Raw genomic sequence first — 21,654 nt, 5'->3', positions numbered from 1 at the left:
TTCCTTCCTTCCTTCCTTCCTTCCTTCCTTCCTAAGAGTTCTTCTCCTTCTCCTTCTCCTTCTCCTCCTCCTCCTCCTCCTCCTCCTCCTCCTCCTCCTCCTCCTTAACTTCTTAAAAGCTATTATAATTACATTTATAGTTTATATTTATAGTTCTCTCTCTCTCTCTCCCTCCCTCCTTCCCTTCCTTCCTTCCTTCCCTCCCTTCTTCCTTCCTTCCTTCCTAAGAGTTCTTCTCCTTCTCCTTCTCCTCCTCTCTCCTCCTCCTCCTCCTCCTCTCCTCCTCCTCCTCCTTAACTTCTTAAAAGCTATTATAATTACATTTATAGTTTATATTTATAGTTCTCTCTCCCTCCCTCCTTTCCTTCCTTCCTTCCTTCCTTCCTTCCTTCCTTCCTTCCTTCCTTCCTTCCTTCCTTCCTAAGAGTTCTTCTCCTTCTCCTTCTCCTTCTCCTCCTCCTCCTCCTCCTCCTCTCCTCCTCCTCCTCCTTAACTTCTTAAAAGCTATTATAATTACATTTATAGTTTATATTTATAGTTCTCTCTCTCTCTCTCCCTCCCTCCTTTCCTTCCTTCCTTCCTTCCTTCCTTCCTTCCTTCCTTCCTTCCTTCCTTCCTTCCTTCCTTCCTTCCTTCCTAAGAGTTCTTCTCCTTCTCCTTCTCCTTCTCCTCCTCCTCCTCCTCCTCCTCCTCCTTAACTTCTTAAAAGCTATTATAATTACATTTATAGTTTATATTTATAGTTCTCTCTCTCTCTCCTCCTCCTTTCCTTCCTTCCTTCCTTCCTTCCTTCCTTCCTTCCTTCCTAAGAGTTCTTCTCCTTCTCCTTCTCCTTCTCCTCCTCCTCCTCCTCCTCCTCCTTAACTTCTTAAAAGCTATTATAATTACATTTATAGTTTATATTTATAGTTCTCTCTCTCTCTCTCCCTCCCTCCTTTCCTTCCTTCCTTCCTTCCTTCCTTCCTTCCTTCCTTCCTTCCTTCCTAAGAGTTCTTCTCCTTCTCCTTCTCCTTCTCCTCCTCTCCTCCTCCTCCTCCTTAACTTCTTAAAAGCTATTATAATTACATTTATAGTTTATATTTATAGTTCTCTCTCTCTCTCTCTCCCTCCCTCCTTTCCTTCCTTCCTTCCTTCCTTCCTTCCTTCCTTCCTTCCTTCCTTCCTTCCTAAGAGTTCTTCTCCTTCTCCTTCTCCTTCTCCTCCTCCTCCTCCTCCTCCTCCTCCTCTCCTCCTCCTCCTCCTTAACTTCTTAAAAGCTATTATAATTACATTTATAGTTTATATTTATAGTTCTCTCTGTGTGTGTGTGTGTCTCTCTCTCCCTCCCTCCCTCCCTCTCTTTCTCTCCAACATCATTTCCTTTTTTGCCCAAATTTGAAAATTTGGGGGGAGCCTTGGAGGACGGGGGTTATGGCTGGAGATCTAGAATGGCCAGTCTAAGCACACTGTACCCATGATGCATTAGAACTGCAGAAAAAATAATTGCTACCAACCTGCCTTCCATTGTGGACCTGTATACTGCACGAATCAAGAAGAGGGCTGTGAAAATATTTACAGATCCCTCACATCCAGGACATAAACTGTTTCAACTCCTACCCTCAAAACGACGCTATAGAGCACTGCACACCAGAACAACTAGACACAAGAACAGTTTTTTCCTGAAGGCCATCACTCTGTTAAACAAATAATTCCCTCAACACTGTCAAACTATTTACTAAATCTGCACTACTATTAATCTTCTCATCGTTCCCATCACCAATCTCTTTCCACTTATGACTGTATGACTGTAACTTTGTTGCTGGCAATCCTTATGATTTATATTGATATATTGACCATCAATTGTGTTGTAAATTTTGTACTTTGATGAACGTATCTTTTCTTTTATGTACACTGAGACCATATGCACCAAGACAAATTCCTTGTGTGTCCAATCACACTTGGCCAATAAAAAATTCTATTCTATTCTATTAATTGTTTCGACAACGGCTGGAGGACAACCGCAAGGCCTGGAGTTGTCTTTGCTGATCCCAAATATATGTTTCTAGGATAAAGTTATGGAAGGCCTGCTACACTCTGCCCTGTTTACCACTATAGTCCAGACCACGATTAGTCTTGCCCATGAGACATCTATGGTGGGCCTCCATCCCAACATTTCATCCAGTTGTACTACAAAGCTCACATAGCTCTACTCGGTTGTCCACGATACTTGAGACATCTGTGGTGAGACTCCATCCCAACATTTCATCCAGTTGTACTACAAAGCTCATATAGCTCTCTACTCAGTTGTCCACGATACTTGAGACATCTGTGGTGGGCCTCCATCCCTACATTTCATCCAGTTGTACTACAAAGCTCACATAGCTCTACTCGGTTGTCCACGATACTTGAGACATCTATGGTGGGCCTCCATCCCTACATTTCATCCAGTTGTACTACAAAGCTCATATTCATAGCTCCACTCAGCTGTCTCCATTTCCAGAGGAGAAATAGACAACTTCCTCTCCATCTTACAATGACATTGAAATGTATATATGAACAAGCCATCCATCAGCACCCTTTCTATCCTAATTGCTACCCATCTCTTGTCCTTTGGATAATATATTCAGATGAGAATTTAATGGATTTTTGAAGGTATGAATTGTCAGCCAGTCGAAAGGAGCATTGACAGGGGAATTATGACTAATATCTGGCGTTCAGGTTCATCGTTCCAAAGAATTTAAAGAACGGTTGAAATAATATAGGGGCGTTTCTCAAACTGTTGGAGAAAAAGACAACTTTCTTTCCACCCTCTAAAAAGCTGGGGGGGGGGAGAATGTACCCTATAAATAAGTGACAAAACCAATACTTAAAGCTACCTATATTTCCTATCTCCATCATCTTTCCTTGGCCTCGAATGAGACAGAGCACACCTGAACGGATGAACTGTGATTTGCATCTGGAATACTGACATATTAATCTTCGGGGCAATGGTTTTAAAAGGAATTTATAAGTTTAAAAAGAATTTATAAGTTATAAGCTGGCCTGAACTGGTTAATAGTTCTCACAATCAGAAAATTTCTCCTTAGTTCCAGGTTGCTTCTCTCCTTGATTAGTTTCCATGCGTTGCTTTTTGTCCTGCCTTCAGAGGCTTTGGAGAATAGCTTGACACCCTCTTCTTTGTGGCAGCCCCTCAAATACTGGAAGGCTGATATCATGTCACCCCAAGTCCTTCTTTTCATTAAACTAGACATACCCAGTTGCTGCAACCATTGTTCATCTATCTTAAAGGTAAAGGTTCCCCTCGCACATACATGCTAGTTGTTCTCGACTCTAGGGGGCGGTGCTCATCTCCCTTTCAAAGCCGAAGAGCCAACGCTGTCCGAAGACATCTCCGTGATCATGTGGCCGGCATGACTCAATGCCAAAGGCGCACGGAACGCTGTTCCCTTCCCACCAAAGGTGGTCCCTATTTTTTCTACTTGCATTTTTACGTCCTTTCAAAACTGCTAGGTTGGCAGAAGCTGGGACAAATAACGGGAGCTCACCCCGTTACGCAGCAGCACTAGGGATTCAAACCACTGAGCTGCCGACCTTTCGATCAACAAGCTCAACGTCCTAGCCCCTGAGCCACCGCGTCCCATTCATCTATCTTAGCTTTGGAGAATAGGTCAATTCCCTCTTCTTTGTGGCAACCCCTTAGATATCGGAAGACTGCTATCATGTCACCCCTTGCCCTTTCCCCACCTAGACTAGGCATCCTGAATGGACTCCCTTTTATTATTTTTAGTATCTTCATAACCCTATACCTGTCTCCTGACCCACCTGGTAGAGCACAAGCCAGCTCTAACTGGCGTAACTTTATCCTACCTTCTGCCACACTACGTCCTAAGGGGTTCCTATTTGCTGAGTTCTGCCTTCTGCAAGCTCTTTTTCTCCTATCAACAATACAACCAACATAAACTCTTTATTATCATTTTCCCCAGCTGCTGCTGGGTTTCCAGAAACCCTTTATTATAATGACGATAATAACGATGATAATAATAATAATAATAAAAGCATCTTAGGATCGTGGGATTTGATGCAAACATTTATTTACACTGCGAATTGTGTTTATCAAAGACCGAGAGACACGAGGGGAGAGAGAGAGAGATTAATAAGTGGATGGATGGATGAATAGATAGATAGATAGAAAGACAGACAAACAGATAGATAGTTAAATGGATGGATGGATGGATGGATGGATTAGGGATGGATGGAGAGACAGACAGACAGACAGATAGATACATAGTGAAATGGATGGATGGATGGATGGATGGATGGATGGATGGATGGATGGATGGATGGATGGCTAGATAGATACGTAGGTAGGCAGGCAGATAGATAGATAGATAGATAGATAGATAGATAGATAGATAGATAGATAGATAGATAGATAGATAGATAGATAGATAGATAAGTGGATGGATGAATAGATGAATGAATAGACAGACAGACAGACAGTTAAATGGATGGATGGATGGATGAATGGATGGATGGATGGATGGATGGATTAGTGGGTGGATGGATAGACAGACAGATAGATACAGTTAAATGGATGGATGGATGGATGGATGATAGATAGATAAATAGATAGATTAGTGGATGGATGATAAAGAGAGATAGAGATTGATTAGTGGATGGATGGATGGATGGATAGATAGATAGAAAGATAGATAGATAGATAGATAGATAGATAGATAGATAGATAGATAGATAAGTGGATGGATGAATAGATGGATGAATAGACAGACAGACAAACAGTTAAATGGATGGATGGATGGATGGATTAGTGGATAGATGGATAGACAGACAGATAGATACAGTTAAATGGATGGATGGATGGATGGATGGATATAGATAGATAGATAAATTAGTGGATGGATGATAAAGAGAGATAGAGATTGATTAGTGGATGGATGGATGGATAGATAGATAGATAGATAGATAGATAGATAGATAGATAGATTAGTGGATGGATGATAAAGAGAGATAGAGATTGATTAGTGGATGGATGGATGGATAGATAGATAGAAAGATAGATAGATAGATAGATAGATAGATAGATAGATAGATAGATAGATAGATAAGTGGATGGATGAATAGATGGATGAATAGACAGACAGACAGACAGTTAAATGGATGGATGGATGGATGGATGGATGGATTAGTGGATAGATGGATAGACAGACAGATAGATACAGTTAAATGGATGGATGGATGGATGGATGGATGGATGGATGGATGGATATAGATAGATAGATAAATTAGTGGATGGATGATAAAGAGAGATAGAGATTGATTAGTGGATGGATGGATGGATGGATGGATGGATGGATAGATAGATAGATAGATAGATAGATAGATAGATAGATAGATGTAGATACACACACACACACACACACTAGGCTGTGTTTTTTTTTATTAGTGACAAAGAGAGTACACACACACAGACATACAGATAGAGAATTTTCATTTTTTTAATTTAACTCTGCAGATGGAATTCAGACAAATATTTACATTGCTTGGTGCTTTCTCAACCAGCTTTAGCAGTGAGGACCTTGCGAAATGACCTCTCTAATGTTGGTTTTGTTGCTGTCTGCCAGAAGTGTAGAACTGCAGTCCTTAGCTCATTAAGAATATAGTGTCCGCTCACTATTTTATGAGTATAAGTCACTGGCTTGAAAGCCGCCTGTGCCTGTAGGAATCAGAAGCTGGAACTGGCTAGCTTAATCCATTGGAAAACATTATGACTGAGTAATGTGGCAACTTTTCTACGGGTCAGAGGCTAAAATGCACCTCATAAGTAATAGTATTAATCACAGTAATCATCATCAGAGCAAATGACAGCAGCTTGCCAACCCTGGCTGGTTCCAAAGGATAAGCAAGGTCAGATGAGATGTATGATGGGAGGGGAGTAGAGTAGAGTAGAGTAGAGTAGATAGAGTAGAGTAGAATAGAGTAGGTAGAGTAGAGTAGAGTAGGTAGAGTAGAGTAGAGTGGACTAGAGTAGAGTAGAGTAGAGGGAAGGGAAGGGAAGGGAGGAGAAGAGAAGGTGGGGTGGGGTGGGGTGGGGTGGGGTGGGGTGGAATGAAATGGAATAGAATAGGATAGGATAGAATAGAATAGAATAGAATAGAATAGAATAGAATAGAATAGAATAGAATAGAATAGAATAGGGGATGGGATAGGGATAGGGATAGGGATAGGGATAGGAAATGGCATGGCATGGCATAGAACAGAACAGAATACAATCCAATAGGGATAGACTGGCTGTCGGCATCCCGCAGCTCCAGAGCCGCATGCAGCTCTTTCGTCCCCCTGCTGTGGCTCCGTGTTGGGTGATCCCACCACTGGCTGGCCCCGCCCCTTGCCCTCCCCTCCCAGTCACTCCTCGCCTGGCCTGAAAAGGTAAGGGCGATAGCGGGAGATGGAGAAGCTGCTGGGGCTGATTCTCCAGAGCCTCATCTCTTGCTGGCGCTTCTTCCGGCCCTTGTCGGTGCTGGGCGTGCCTCGGTTTCTGATGCCCCAACCTTGCCATTCTTTAAGCAACCCTTGAACACTTGGCTCTTCTCTTAAAGACCCAGTGGTTGATTTCATGGGATGTTTGCATCATCGCCATCATCTAATTTTCGGGTTCACATTTATTTTATTCTGCTTTGAATACTTCATGTTGGCCTTTTTATTATTATTATTATTATTATTGTGATTGTATGTTAAGCCTCTCAGTGTCAATCCAATTGGCCAGCTCGTTAAGTTGAATAAATCAAAGAGCACTTCCCTTAATTAATAATAACATCTCATAATGCCATTTGACGATGGAACCAATTTGTCTTCTTTTACACCAGAGAAATGGAAACAGCATGGAAATAAACTGCAATTAAACAACAATCTTCCAATTCAGAATGAGAGCAGTGGGCCAGGGTGGATACAAATGAATGATATTTTTTTTAAAAAAAAAACAGAATTTTTTTTTATTATTAAAATCGGATTTTTGGGGATTGAACTCAGATTTTTTAAAATTTTTGTCAAATTTATTTTAATAAAATGCTAATGGAATAAAAAAAATCGATCTAGTTTTCCATTTAAGATACATAAATAATTTCATTTGTTCAGCAAGAAAAGGAGCTTAGTTATGTTGTATATTCTGCAATATTAATATTTTTCGGGGGTAAAGTTATTCAGTGAATCCAAACTCTGCAAGCCAAATAAGAAACCTTCGTTTTGCTTGCAAATAATCATATTAAAGGTTCTAACTACCAGCCAAGAATGAGTCCTTACATTTAAAGAGTGCCTGCCGTTTCAGATCCATCATGGCAGCAGCTCCTGTTAGCGGGCATCGACTCACCTGCTGCCTGCCACCTTCCTCACCTTGTTGTATTCTGTTGCATCACCAGCCATCCCATTAAAGTGACTGGGACGTTCGGTGAGTCAACAGTGGGTCAGAGGAGGAGCTGCTGCGGGACAGAGATGACCGTTGCTCTTTAAAAATTATGATTTAAATTGATGTAAATCAAGTGTTCCCCTCGCACATATGTGCTAGTCGTTCCCGACTCTAGGGGGCGGTGCTCATCTCCATTTCAAAGCCAAAGAGCCAGTGCTGTCCGAAGACGTCTCCGTGGTCATGTGGCCGGCATGACTCAACGCCAGAGGTGCACGGAACGCTGTGACCTTCTCACCAAAGGTGGTCCCTATTTTTTTCTACTTGCATTTTTTTACCTACTTTCGAACTGCTAGGTTGGCAGAAACTGGGACAAGCCATGGGAGCTCACCCCGTTATGCGGCGCTAGGGATTCAAACCGCTGAACTGCCGACCTTTCCATCGACAAATATGTTCCCAAATATAATGTAGAGGTTAGCCAACACTTCTACATATATGCAGGAAAATCACTAATGACCCAAAATTGCACATTCCCAACCACCAATTCAAAAGAATTACTCCAAAATTAACAAATAGAGTGCATTAGAAATCAGTCATTTCACGTGTGCCTGAAAGAAGAAAGAAACATTCTTCATCACAAGGAAGAATGCAAACGTTCACACAAACACATAAACACCCGAGAGAAGGGTGCAGAAATGCTACACCTGTGGCCTTTAAGAACCAAAGCTGTCGTGCACACCTTTGCTTTTAAACCTCGCATCTGCAGATTTAAAATATTATCCCCCTCCCCTTTGTCAATGCTCAGCACCTTTTGCTGTCATTAGGTTGCTAAGCATTGACAAAGTAAGAGTGGAATAATTAAGACATTTATTTACGAACGTTCCTCAGTCATTTCCATTAGTGTCACACAAATTAACTTATATTTTTTCAGCATTTTTTTTTTTAAAAAAAGAAGGATGTCATAGCTTCTGTCAAAATGCGGTGTCTGTTTTTCTTATCAGTTCTTTCTTGGATACCACATATATAGAAAATCAGGGGTGAAATGCTATCGGTTCGTACCGGTTCGAGTGAACCGTTAGTAAAAAAAAAATGCTACCAGTTCGTCCGAACCGATATTTCTGATGATCAACTGTGCCACGCAATTAATATTCACTAGAAAACAGGAAATCCTGCTTTTTAGCAAATCTAAAAAACTGTTCCCCCCCCTCCACTGTTCTATTTACCTTCTTAGGCCGCCTTTTTCCTTGCGAAGTGTGCATTTGATGCGCACTGCTCATGCTCCCATGTGCAGCGTGTGTTTGGTGTGCATTGCGCAAGCACACACACCCCACGTTGCATAACATGCATGCGCATGCAGCATGCATTTGGTGCATACCACGCATGCGCGGGCAGCGAAAGGGTGGCAAACCACGGAGGATTTCACCACTGTAGAAAATAATTCCCAGAACAGAAACTCATTCCAGGATACACCTTTCACTTGTTCATATTATCATAGTTTCTATGTTCCTCATCCAGAATAACAGAGTTGCAAGGGACCTTGGAGGTCTTCTAGTCCAACCCCCGGCTCAGGCACACCCCAAATAAATGGGTCTGGCTATGGCTGAGGATATTATGTCCCAAAGATGCTTTTTTTTCAAGAGGCAACTGGGCTTTCTGGTTATTTTTTGAAGACATTTTCCTTCTTCGGTCTTCAAAGAAAAACCAGAAAGTCCAGTTGCCTCTTGAAAAAAAAGCACCTTTGGTCAGTGGTGGGACTCGAATAACTTAACAACCAGTTCTCTGGCTGGGTAGGCGTGGCCAGTTGATCATGTGACTGGATGGGTGATGTCACTCATCACACCCAGCTCCGCCTCCCAGCCACTCGCCACAAAGGTGGAGGTAGGATTTAGCTGCTTGGGGCTAATCCCACCAATGGTGGGCCTCGCCCATGCCTATTTCTGGCCTGGTTTTTTTGGCTGTTTTTCAAGCCGTTTTCAGGTTGTTTTTTGAGCCTGGAAAACAGCCTGAAAATGGCCTGAAAAACAATCTGAAAATGGTTCAGAAAACAAACTGAAAAACAAGTGGGGCCGAGGACAGCCAGTGGTGGGATTTGCCGATTCGCCGAACTGCACAGAATCTTAACTACCAGTTTGCCCGAACCGGTGCGAACCAGCAGCTCCCCTCCTCTGCCTTTGGGACAACCATGACCTGGATGGCTGAGAATCTCCATAGACATTGGGATATTAGGTCCCAAACGGAAATTCTAAAGGCGAGATCACCTATTCTTGAAGTCTTCCTTAAATTAGACTGGCCGGCTCAGTTGGGCATCAAAAGTGGTAGACCTCACCCATTTTTCAACATTAGCCTGAGTTCATCTTCAGTCCATGTTTTGCCTTCAAGCAACGCCGACCTCAACTGCCTTAAGAAGACATGACGGCTGAGGTCTCGGTCTTTCCAGGTCAGGAAGGTGTTTCTCCGTAGATAACGGAACAACCCCAGTTTGCGGTGTAAGGCTGCTTTGTCCACCCCTTCTAAGACAATCAAGACAAGGCTGGCTTTGGTCTCCACCAACTGCCACGATTGAGCCACCTCCAGTTCGAAGTTGCACCAGCGGCTTTCCAGGAAGTGATCCGTGACCACAGCGATGACTTTTCGGCTGGTCTGGAAGCCTTCTTTGATGATGTTGGTGATGATGGACACTCCAGGGATGAAATCCCGGTAGAAAAGACAGAGACGGAAGTATGGCAGTTCCTCTTCCAGAGGTTGCTGCAGTTCTTGTTTCACCCATTCCTGGTCCTTACTGGAGAAGATCACAAACGCATCGTAGACGGTTTCCTTCTCATCCGAGAACCTGTTTCCCACAAAGAGCACCATGACGTAGTAGAGGTAGAAATAATATTTGTAACACAGAATCGAGATGACAATAAGAACCACGACGACGGTCACTGACACAGCCACTGTGGTTGTGTTGATCTCGCAGGACGCCAGGACAAAATCCATCACTTGCACATTTTTCAAGTCCGAAGGGCTATAGCAGACCATCTTTTGGACATTCCGAAGGAGGGACGAGGAGTTTTTTGCCCACCGCAAGAAACTCGCGTGATCGCAAGAGCAATCAAAAAGATTCTCAGAAAGGTCCAGGTGTTTCAGGCTAGCAGGCAAGTTCTTAAGATCTTCCTCCGTCAAAGCAGCCAACTGGTTGTTGTGAAAATCCAAGGTGGTAAGAAGAGGTGTGTGGACGTAGGTCTCCGGATGGAGACCTAGCAGTTTATTGTGGCTGACGTTCAACAGCTGGAGTTCACGGAGGGAGGTTAAACTGCTGAGAGATATATGTCTGAGTTGGCAATTGGAAATGTCTAAAAAGTGCAACTTGGTGAGATTCCGGAAATTGTCAACCAACTGATTGTTTGCGAAGCTGTTGCCCGCCATTTTGAGCACGCGCAGGTTGTGCAAGCCACAGAACGAACACTGAGCGATCACCGTGGTATCCGTGTACGAAATATCGAGATAAATGAGACGGTTGAGACAGAAAAATGAAGGAACGGTCCCAGGCGAGGCGAGGGCAGTGTGTTGGAAATCCAAATATTCCAGCTTGGCTGGCCCACCACATTCAATTTCTAACCTGATTTCCGTGTTGAAGCTGAGGTTCAAGTGTTTCAGATTGGGAGCTCCCTCCAGGAGGTCAACCCAGGACAGGTGAGTGACCAGCCTGTTAACGCTGAGGTCCAAGGTCTCCAGGTTTTGGAGGCCTTTGAAATACTCCTCGAAGTATCTGAGGTCTTTATTGTGAGTGATGCGAAGCACTCTTAGCTTCGTTAAGGAAGAGAGCTTCTCAGCAGGTACCGCGTCCAGTCCACAGTTCTTGAACTCCAGTTGGGAAATACTGGAGTTGTTTGGATACTTAAAGACTTCATTGACGTTAGTATGGACCACCCGAACCCTGGAAATATTGTTGAGGCAAGGTGAGAGGGTGCTTCCATTTTCTAGAGAGTCCATTTCGATGACAGTGAGCTCCTGTAAACGCAAGTGACACAGGACATCTAAAAGGGGTTTGTCAATGGATCCCACTTTGCTGATATCTCTGTATTCTCCTAACCATAAACTGTTGACATGCAAACCGGACATGTTCTGGATGCTGGCTTGCATAACGGCGCTGTCCTCAAAGCAGCCTCTCAAAACCAGTCGCTGGAGGTGAAGTCTCGCGAAAGCGTTCCGTTCGATATATTTTATATCGTTCCTGGATAGCACCAGCGTCAAGTTCCGGCTTGCCAAAGCATCTAAATCTCCTACCGAGATGGAGGAGATCTCGTTTAATTGGAAGTTCAGGCACCGGAGAAAGATTAGGTGGGAGAAGTAGCCAGGGAGCTTCAAGGAATCGATGTGGTTGTGGCTCAGATTCAGCTCGTGGAGCGAAGCCAGGTGCCCGATGGGCAACGTGGCCAACGAGAACAAATGGATTTCGACAGCAACGAATCTTTGCAAAGAAGGTAAGTTGTGGAAAGCCCTCGGTCCCAAGATCTGGAGGGGATTACCTGTCAGGACCAAGACCGAAAGGCTGTTGAGTCCCATAAAGGCATTGTCTTCAATCTTCCAGAGATGACACCTATTGGAACAGGTGAGAAAAGAAGGTGAAAGTTCATAGGTGCACCTGTCAGTCGAATTTTATGCTATATGACCTTGGTAAAGATTTCAGGGCCAACTCAGGAAGCTCAAACTGCCCAAGGAGCTGCTGATCCAGTTCTACAGAGGAATTATTGAGCCTGTCATCTGCACCTCTATAACTGTCTGGTTTGGTTCTGCAACCCAACAAGACAGACACAGACTTCAGAGGATAATTAGAACTGCAGAAAAAACAATGGCTACCATTGAGGACCTGTACACTGCACAAGTCAAAAAGAGGGCTGTGAAAATATTTTCAGACCCCTCGCATCCTGGACATAAACTGTTTCAACTCCTACCCTCAAAACGGCACTATAGAACACTGCACACCAGAACAACTAGACACAAGGACAGTTTTTTCCCGAACGCCATCACTCTGCTAAACTATTAATTCCCACAACACTGTCAAATAATTACTAAAACTGTATTACTATTATTCTTCTCTTCCTTACTAGTATCTATCTCTTGTTCTGTTTCCCTCCCCCCAATACTCCCAGCAAAGAGTCAGTCAGAGGCCCCCTTTTCTCCTTTTATTTACATAGATAGATGTCCTGGCCACGTCTACCTACGGGCCTGCCAAGTTTCTGGAGATAACGAGGAAATTATAGATAAGGCCAGAATTACTCACGAATATATTCTTTCCTCCATTGATACAGTTTGCCCGCACAAATTCATTGCTTTGTCCAAGACAAAAAACCAGGAAGTCCCGCCTCCTATTTATAGTCTCTGCAGATGTCACTGCATGACAATTATTACTTGGCTTTATCCCAACGCTGCTTCTGCTGCGCGCGCCGGTCACGTCTGCGCAGTCTTGCATCACTCCAAAACTGTTCTTGGGGCGTTGCCAAATCAGAAGAAGGCTCCAGAGAATCAGGCCTTGCCGGCCCCTACTCCTCCCTTTGAGTGGGTGCCAGGGAGGGAGAGGGCTCAAGAGAAGCAAGGCTTGCCAGGTCTTCTCCCTCACTTTCTGAATCATCCGAGTCCAGGAGTCCGGGTCCAGGAACCTGGGTCACAACATCTCTTCTCACTTAGGACTATAACCATGTTGCTTGCATCTTTCAATTTATATTGTTTTTACTTGTTTCCTAGTACGATTTGATAGCTTATTAGTAACCTTGACTATCACTAAGTGTTGTATCTTTTTATTCTTGACAAATGTATTTTATCTTCCTTATGTACACTGCGAGAATATACACCAAAGACAAATTCCTTGCATGTCCAATCACACTTGGCCAATAAAGAATTCTATTTTTATTCTATTCTATTTTATGTGATTGACAGTCAAGAACTGCAAGGATGCTGGGCTGTTCCTATTGGGTATCCTACCAGAGAAAATTAGTAAAGAAAACATATATTTGATTATACATGTAAAATAACTGCAGAAAGGATAGTATTTGCGCAAAGATGGAAAGCAGAGAAAATCCCTTCAGAGGGGACAGTAATTAAGAAAATATTGGATTGTGCAGATTGACTTTGACAATTAAAGGAAGAGAGGACTCAGAATATTTTAAGATATGGGGACAATTTTACCATTGGTTAGAGAAGAGATATATATGAGCTAATGTTGAAATGAACAAGGGAAGAAGAAAGGGGAGAGTGAAGATAGAGAAATGTATTAACAGCAAAGAAAGAAATGTGGGGAGAATGTTATAACAAATGAACAGCTAATACTAAGAAATGATGAGTATGGGAGGAGTAAGAAGAAGAAGACACAAAAAATACACGCAGATGATACACTGAATGATTGATTATGTATTGTATGTTTGTCTATAAAAAATTTTAAAAAATGATTTCATAAAAAAAAAGAACTGTAAGGATGCAATATCTGATTTAGATTTCACAGATCGAGCGGTTTTGACTACCGGATCTAAATTTTCATTTAGATTTCTCAATCAATTCAAACTTTTGCACTGTTTTTCCATCTTGAGGTTTTTATATACCCGTTTAGCACTTTCCCGCTTCTGGAATCTGCTTCGAATCGGGATCAAAGTGGCCAACTAAAGGCCAACTGCCTTTTCATAAGCTAGTGAACTCGCAAAGTTCCACATTCGGCACAAAATTTAAACTCTTAAAAAGACAGGAAGGGGAAGTGAGAGCAATGTCTTCCTTAAAACCAAAAGTTAACAAAATCCTTTTAAGACAAGCGTACAAGTACAGCGTTTAAGAAGGCAAAGTGATTAATTTTAAAAGGTTGAAAGATATGAAGGACTATTTATTTTTCCTACACACAAACACAGACACACAGACACCACACACCTCTCTATTGCGGAATGGTACGTTCTTTAAAAAAAAAAAACTCTGTTAAAATGCAAAAAAAACCCAAAAAAAACCCTAGAATGCAACCAGCTTCTATTTCAATGAAGATCAGATGTGGAATTTGGGGAAAATAGAATTGTGCTTGGAGCAAAAATGCCCAGCCTAGCTGAATTAAAAAATTAACTTGTCTATTCAGTTCCATTGTCAATTTGTCCATTTCTGCACAATCCAAATTTTTTTTTTTTAATTACTAAACCTTCGGAAGGTATATTTGTATTTCTCCAGCATTGCACGAAAGCTATCCTGGCTGTGGTTATTATATGAAAGGACAAATACTGCGCAATATGGGAGAAATGCTACGACTGGACTGAGAACAGGAAAACGAAAAAGAAATAGACAAAACAGAAGCAGAATTAAAATGTATAGTAAAAACGTATAGAGTGCATTTGAATTGGAATGTTCTGGTATGTAAGTGGTCGCAGTTATGCTTAAGATGTGAGCAGGATTTGTTTAATTGTAAAAATGCAATAAAAAAATTAACTTGCCTAAATTACTTTTTACTTATACACTTAACTGTCCCAAAGGTGCATTTTTTTTCCAAGAAGCAACTGGACTTTCTTGTTTCTTGTTTTTTGTTTTAATTTGCATTTATATCCGAAGACTCAGGGCGGCTTACACTATGTCAAGCAATAGACTTCATCCATTTGTATATTATATACAAAGTCAACTTAATTGCCCCCAACAATCTGGGTCCTCATTTTACCTACCTTATAAAGGATGGAAGGCTGAGTCAACCTTGGGCCTGGTGGGGCTTGAACCTGCAGCAATTGCAAGCAGCTGCTGTTAATAACAGACTGTCTTACCAGTCTGAGCCACAGAGGCCCTTTGAAGACATTTCACTCCTTATCCAAGAAGCTTCTTCAGTTCTGACTGGATGATGGTGTGGAATGGAAGGGTTTGTCCTCCTCGCAGACAGCTGGTCCTTTGCATCCATTTAGAGAGTCGTTGAGGGCGCTTGGAGGCTTAGCTATGTCCTCACTTGGCGCTACTCAGGTGACCCTGAGGACACAGACAAACCTCCAGGTGGCCTCAACGACTCTCTAAATGGATGCAAAGGACTAGCTGTCTGCAAGGAACATAAATCCTTCCATTCCCCACCATCGTCCAGTCAGAGTGGAAGAAGCTTCTTGGATGAGGAGCAAAACATTTTCAAAGAAAAAACAAAGAGATTATAATTTAGGAATTATTTTGGATTATGATTGTTAGTTTTGATACCCTGCATTTTGTTCTGGGAAGTCGGGGTGGGGGGTAAGGGGGAGGGGAATTGGGGGGTTGAGGGTAGAGGATGGAGTGATGGTTAATGTACAGGGATTATTGAAGATGTATAAATATAATTAATGTAGGGTCGGGTCTGCCCAGTTACCATTTTAGAACGGTGGGGAGGGAGAAAAGAGGAGAGAGTAGGAGGTAGGAAAGAGGAGAAGAGGAAGGAAGAGGGGTAGAAGAGGGAGAAGGAAGGTGTAGGGTGGAGGGAGGAGAGGATGTAGATAAGAGAAGAAGAGGAAGATCTGGAAAGTAGAAGAAGGTAGAAGAGGGAAGAGTGTTAAAAAGGGGGGTGGTGACTGGGCAAGCCCGACTAATTGTATATAACTGTACATTGGATGAGCTGTTTGATATGATTGAAAAATAAAACTTTTTTATGAAAAAAAAAAGAAAAAAAGAAAAAACAAAGAAGTCCAGTTGCTTCTTGGAAAAAAAAAAGAAAAAAAGAAAAAACAAAGAAGTCCAGTTGCTTCTTGGAAAAAAAAAAAAGACGCTCCTTTGGGGACAACCATGACCTGGATGACTGAGAATCTCCATAGACCGTACACTTAACCGATTTTCCGGTTCACACAACCAACTGCCATCAGTCAGGGACCCAGGACACTGAGACATTGGTTTTTACGGAAAGAACTACATCCAGGAAAATGGTGCTATGCTTCCCCGTCTTCGCACCTGTTCCGTTGAAGCTCCTTACCTAGCGAGGTCCAGAAATTGCAGCGCGAAGATTGCCGCGAAATAATTGGCGTGCAGGATTTTCAGCGGGTTGAAACTGAGATCCAAGCTCTGGGTGGTGTTTGGGATACCTCCAGGGATCTGAGTGAGGTTCAGCTCCATGCATCTGTACGAGTGACCCGGAACTACCTAGAATTAGGAGAGACCATGAATCGAAAGTGTTCCTTCCTTATAATCTGAGGGGTGCTCGATGCTCTCTGAGCTTGGTGGTTTTCTTGGAGATGTTTCATTTCACCAACTAGGTAACATCATCGGTGCAAGGAGCTGCTGATTCAGTTCTACAGAGGAATTATTGAGTCTGTCATCTGCACCTCTATAACTGTCTGGTTCGGTTCTGCAACCCAACAAGACAGACACAGACTTCAGAGGATAATTAGAACTGCAGAAAAAAGAATTGCTACCAACCTGCCTTCCATTGAGGACCTGTATACTGCACGAATCAAGAAGAGGGCCGTGAAAATATTTACAGATCCCTCACATTCAGGACATAAACTGTTTCAACTCCTACCCTCAAAACGACGCTATAGAGCACTGCACACCAGAACAACTAGACACAAGAACAGTTTTTTCCCAAAGGCCATCACTCTGCTAAACAAATAATTCCCTCAACACTGTCAGACTATTTACTAAATCTGCACTACTATTAATCGTCTCATAGTTCCCATCACCAATCTCTTTCCACTTATGACTGTATGACTGTAACTTTGTTGCTGGCAATCCTTATGATTTATATTGATATATTGACCATCAATTGTGTTGTAAATGTTGTACCTTGATGAACGTATCTTTTCTTTTATGTACATCGAGAGCATATGCACCAAGACAAATTCCTTGTGTGTCCAATCACACTTGGCCAATAAAAATTCTATTCTATTCTATTCTATTCTAGAAGGGAGTGGGGTTTAGAGAGAGGAGGAGGAGGACTGTGGCGTCCTTAGTGCTCTCTGAGCTTGGTTGTTTTCTTGCATATGTTTCATTACCCAAACCAGGTAACATCATCCGTGCTAGAAGGAGCTGTGTATATAAACACAGAGCAGACTCTGCTCCCTTCTGCCGGTAGCAGTGATGATATTATCTAGCTAGGTAATGAAATGTCCACAAGAAAACAACCAAGCTCAAGGAGCACCGAGGACCCCTCATTTCAACCCAGAGCTACAAACATTCTCCTTTATTGGTCCTTACAATCTACTAGGTTGGCGACTTTGATCTTTAAACAGTCCTATTACTCTCTAAATCATGGCCCCATTTTTTATTTATTTTATTTAAAAAAAAAATGCATGATTTTCATTTCTCAGCTAGGCAAACAAAGGCAACCCCAGATTTGTTTCCAAAGGATAAACGTTTGAACCCTACCAGTTCATCAGATGAGAAATAACAGAGAAGGGACCTTGGAGGTCTTCCAGTCCAACCCCCCTGCTCAAGCAGGAGACCCTATACCAGTGATGTGGGAGGGCTTCGCATGCTCGTCAGGGCTGCAACCAGGGAGCTGCTCTGGGAGCATTATGCACACCAGATAAGGTACTTCTGTTTTTCGGCGTGCACATGTGCGCCAGTCAGCAACTCTTCCGGTTACTAACGCACATGCGCAGGTGCTGATCAGCTGGTGGGCACACATCTCATGCTGGAAAACGGAAGACCAGCTCTTCCCGTTTCCGGCACTGCCACACGCACAAAGGCCAGCTGATCGCCGTGTGTGCATGTGCGCCAGAAACCCAAAAGAAGAACGGGCAACGCGTTTCCAGGCGACATGGCTCCGTGTGCCATTTTGAGCAAGTGTGCCATAGGTTTGCCATCACGGCCCTCTACCATTTCCAACAAAGGGTTGTCCAATCTCTTCTTATAAACCTCCAGTGATGGAGCACCCACAACTTCTGGAGGCAACTTCTGTTCCACCGGTTAATTGATCTGGGACACCAGAAGAACAGAGTTGGTCCAACCCCCTGCCCAGGCAGGAAACCCTACACCACTTCAGACAAATGGTCATCCAATCTCTTCTTAAGAACTTCCAGTGTTGGAACATTTACAACTTCTGGAGGCAAGTTGTTCCACTGATGAATTGTTCTCACTGTCAGGAAATTTCTCCTTAGTTCTCAGTTGCTTCTCTCTGTGATTAGTTTCCACCCATTGCTTCTTGTCCTGCCTTCAGGGGCTTTGGAGAATACCCTCTTCTTTGTGGCAGCCCCTGAGATACTGGAAGACTGCTATCATGTCTCCCCTAGTCCTTCTTTTCATTAAACTAGACATACCCAGTTCCTGCAGTTGTTCTTCCTATGTTTTAGCCTCCAGTCCCCTAATCCTCTTGGTTGCTCTTCTCTGCACTCTTTCTAGAGTCTCCGCATCTTTTTTATATCATGGCAATCAAAACTGGATGCAATATTCCAAGTGTGGCCTTACCAAGGCCTTATAAAGTGGTATCAACCCTTCACATGATCTTGATTCTGTCCCTCTGTTGATGCAGCCCAGAACTGTGTTGGCTTTTTTGGTTTTATTTATTTATTTTGTCACACAGTATATATAAGCATAAGCATGGAATAACTATACAATATATAAGCATATTTATGAGTATGAGTATGTAATAACTATATTAATTGGATATAACGAAAGGAAACAATAGGACAGGAACGGTAGGCACGTTGGTGCTCTTATGCATGCCCCTTACAGACCTCTTAGGAATGGGGTGAGGTCAACAGTAGATAGTTTTTTGTTTAAAGCTTTGGGGATTTTGGGAAGAGACCACAGAGTCTGGTAATGTGTTCCAAGTATTAACAACTCTGTTACTGAAGTCATATTTTCTGCAATCAAGATTGGAGCGGTTCACATTAAGCTTTAAATCTATTGTGTGCTCGTCTATTGTTGCGATTGAAGCTGAAGTAATCTTCAACAGGAAGGACATTCGACAGGAAGGTTGTCTATTCCAACCCCCTGTTCAAGCAGGAAACCCTCTACCATTTCAGACAAACGGCTGTCCAGTCTCTTCCTAAAAACCCTCCCGCAATGGGGCACCCACAACTTCTGGAGGCAAGAGATATCAAGAAGCGAGGAGGAGAGGGTGGCTGTTCTCAAATTGTCTAGGATCTTGCAATTGATTTGGCCCCTAAGGCCATCACTTACCTCCAGACAGGGACTGAAGCTTCTGGTTTTCAAGATTAGCTCCAAAAGCATAGCCAAGGAGAAGGTGATAGATGCCGGTGAGAAGACCCCACTCTTGTCGGGCATCTTCAGAATCGGCCCATTCGGTGGAGGGTTGGGTGGGGTGGGGTGGGGAGACTTAAAAATGGAGATTGACCAAGAAGACAAGGAACCTCAAGGTAGACCAAGAGTCTTCACCTTGGGCCAAATCCAGCGAAATCCATGGAAAGGGAAGAGGCCCGCTCTGGGAGAAGAAGGAAGTCAAGTGAAAAAGAAAGCGGTCCAGCGAACTCTGCACGCAAATTCAATCAGCTTGCTCATAAAGTTCTCGACGACGGCATATCCTGCTGAACCATAGATCGGCGTGTGACAGAAGGGCAAAGAGGAACTAGCTTTCTAGCATGTGGTTTCTCATTTTGAGTCAGTTAAATATAATCATAGAGTTTCTTTCTTTCTTTCTTTCTTTCTTTCTTTCTTTCTTTCTTTCCTTCCTTCCTTCCTTCCTTCCTTCCTTCCTTTCTGTTCTTCCTTCCTAATCTCCCTTTCTTCCCTTTTCCCTCCCTCCTTCCTTCCTTCTCTCCTGTTCCCCTTCCTTCCTTCCTTCCTTCCTTCCTTCCTTCCTTCCTTCCTTCCTTCCTTCCTTCCTTCTTTCTTTCTTTCTTTCTTTCTTTCTTTCTTTCTTTCTTTCTTTCTTTCTCCCTTCCTTCCTTTCTTCCTAATCTCCTTTACCTTCCCTTCCCCTTCCTTCCCCCCTCCCTCCCTCCTCCCTTTCTCTCTCTCTCTCTCTCTTCCTTCCTAAACTCCCTTCTCTTCCTTTTCCTCCCTCCTTCCTTCCATCTCTCTTGTTCCTTCCTTCCTTCCTTCCTTCCTTCCTTCCTTCCTTCCTTCCTTCCTTCCTTCCTTCCTTCTTTCTTTCTTTCTTTCTTTCTTTCTTTCTTTCTTTCTTTCTTTCTTTCTCCCTTCCTTCCTTTCTTCCTAATCTCCTTTACCTTCCTTCCCCCCTCCCTCCCTCCTCCCTTTCTTTCTCTCTCTCTCTCTCTCTCTTTCCTTCCTTCCTAAACTCCCTTCTCTTCCTTTTCCCTCCTTCCTTCCTTCCCTCCTTCCTTTCTTATCTCCTGTTCCCTTTCTCTTTCTTTATTTCTCTCTCTCCCTCCATCCCTTCCTAATCTCCTTTCCCTTCCCTTCCCCTTCCTCCCTCTCTCCCTCCCTCCCTCCGTCCCTCCCTCCTCTTTCTTTCCTTCTTTCTTTCTTTCTTTTTCTTTCTTCCTTTTTCTTTCTTTCTCTTTCTTTCTTTCTTTCTTTCTTTCTTTCTTTCTTCTTTCTTTCTTTCTCTCTTTCTTCCTTCCTTACTCAGCATTTTTCTCTTTTTAAATCACTTTTTTTATTCGTCTCTTTCCCCGACCACTGATAACACCCCCTTATCGAACAGATGCACGCAAACTCCTACAGCCCCCCTCCCAGAAGGACGGTGAAATAAAACTCCTAGTAGCTTAAGATCTCCCTTTTAAAATGCTGAACATAATGGAAAACCACAAAGGAAAATCTTGCTATTGTTTCCAAGGGAGAATGCAAGGAGCGGGTTACCAGCCCTGTAGCATCTGATGCAAAACCGTCCATTCAATTGATGAGACTTTTCAGGGGTAGGAAAATTGACTCGATTTTATTCAAACCAGACCATCAAACTGAATCCATTCGGAATCCATTTTTTTTCAAGAAGGGGGAGGGGGAAGGCGAGGGATGAAATTGGCAGAACGCATCCAGATAAGCTCAATCGATTCGGAGGCATTTGATCAGTTCGGCCTTGTCTATCGGACACGCCAATTTGATCCGATAATCCGAGTCAAGGTAAAGATTCGACAGAAACGCCTTTAAAACAGATCCAGGCGTTGAATCTTCCTACTCGCCTTTGTTCACTTTGCGTCCTGGGAAATTTCTACGAGTTTTCAATCCTATTAAAAAAAAAAAAATGAAGACAAAGCTGGAAACTCAGGCGAGTTTAGCCATTCATTCCTATTCCCTTTTTTAAAAAAAGAAATCGGTCCATACGGTTACTACATACGGTGTAGCCTTGTGGTGCAACCAAAACAATCTGGAACTGAACACACTCAAAACCGTAGAAATGGTGGTAGACTTTAGGAGAAACCCTTCCATACTTCCACCTCTCACAATACTTGACAACA

At 42.9% G+C, this 21,654-nt stretch overlaps 1 protein-coding gene across 1 annotated transcript; it reads right to left on the bottom strand.

Moving 5' to 3' along the window:
• Positions 1–6,166: 6,166 nt before the first annotated feature.
• On the bottom strand, positions 6,167–19,750 carry TLR4 (toll like receptor 4). Its single transcript, XM_058159181.1, has 3 exons — positions 19,457–19,750; positions 16,308–16,474; positions 6,167–11,978 (listed from the first exon to the last, which is right to left on the bottom strand). The coding sequence occupies exons 1-3, from the start codon at positions 19,559–19,561 to the stop codon at positions 9,719–9,721; spliced, it is 2,532 nt and encodes an 843-aa protein (XP_058015164.1). The 5' UTR covers positions 19,562–19,750; the 3' UTR covers positions 6,167–9,718.
• Positions 19,751–21,654: the final 1,904 nt, after the last annotated feature.

The sequence above is a fragment of the Ahaetulla prasina genome, chromosome 16 (assembly GCF_028640845.1).
Source record: "Ahaetulla prasina isolate Xishuangbanna chromosome 16, ASM2864084v1, whole genome shotgun sequence".
In the NCBI taxonomy this organism is placed as follows: Eukaryota; Metazoa; Chordata; class Lepidosauria; order Squamata; family Colubridae; genus Ahaetulla; species Ahaetulla prasina.
Note: the sequence above shows the minus strand (reverse complement) of the source record. Positions and strands in the feature narration are given on the sequence as shown.

What these genes read in the sequence shown, in the direction of transcription:
- TLR4 (XM_058159181.1), bottom strand. Translation starts at nt 19,561, where the DNA reads ATGCCCGACAAGAGTGGGGTCTTCTCACCGGCATCTATCACCTTCTCC. An exon ending in GCTTCAGTCCCTGTCTGGAG is followed by an intron (nt 16,475 to 19,456) that starts GTAAGTGATGGC and finishes TCCTAATTCTAG; the next exon opens with GTAGTTCCGGGTCACTCGTA. An exon ending in CAATTTCTGGACCTCGCTAG is followed by an intron (nt 11,979 to 16,307) that starts GTAAGGAGCTTC and finishes CTGTTCCAATAG; the next exon opens with GTGTCATCTCTGGAAGATTG.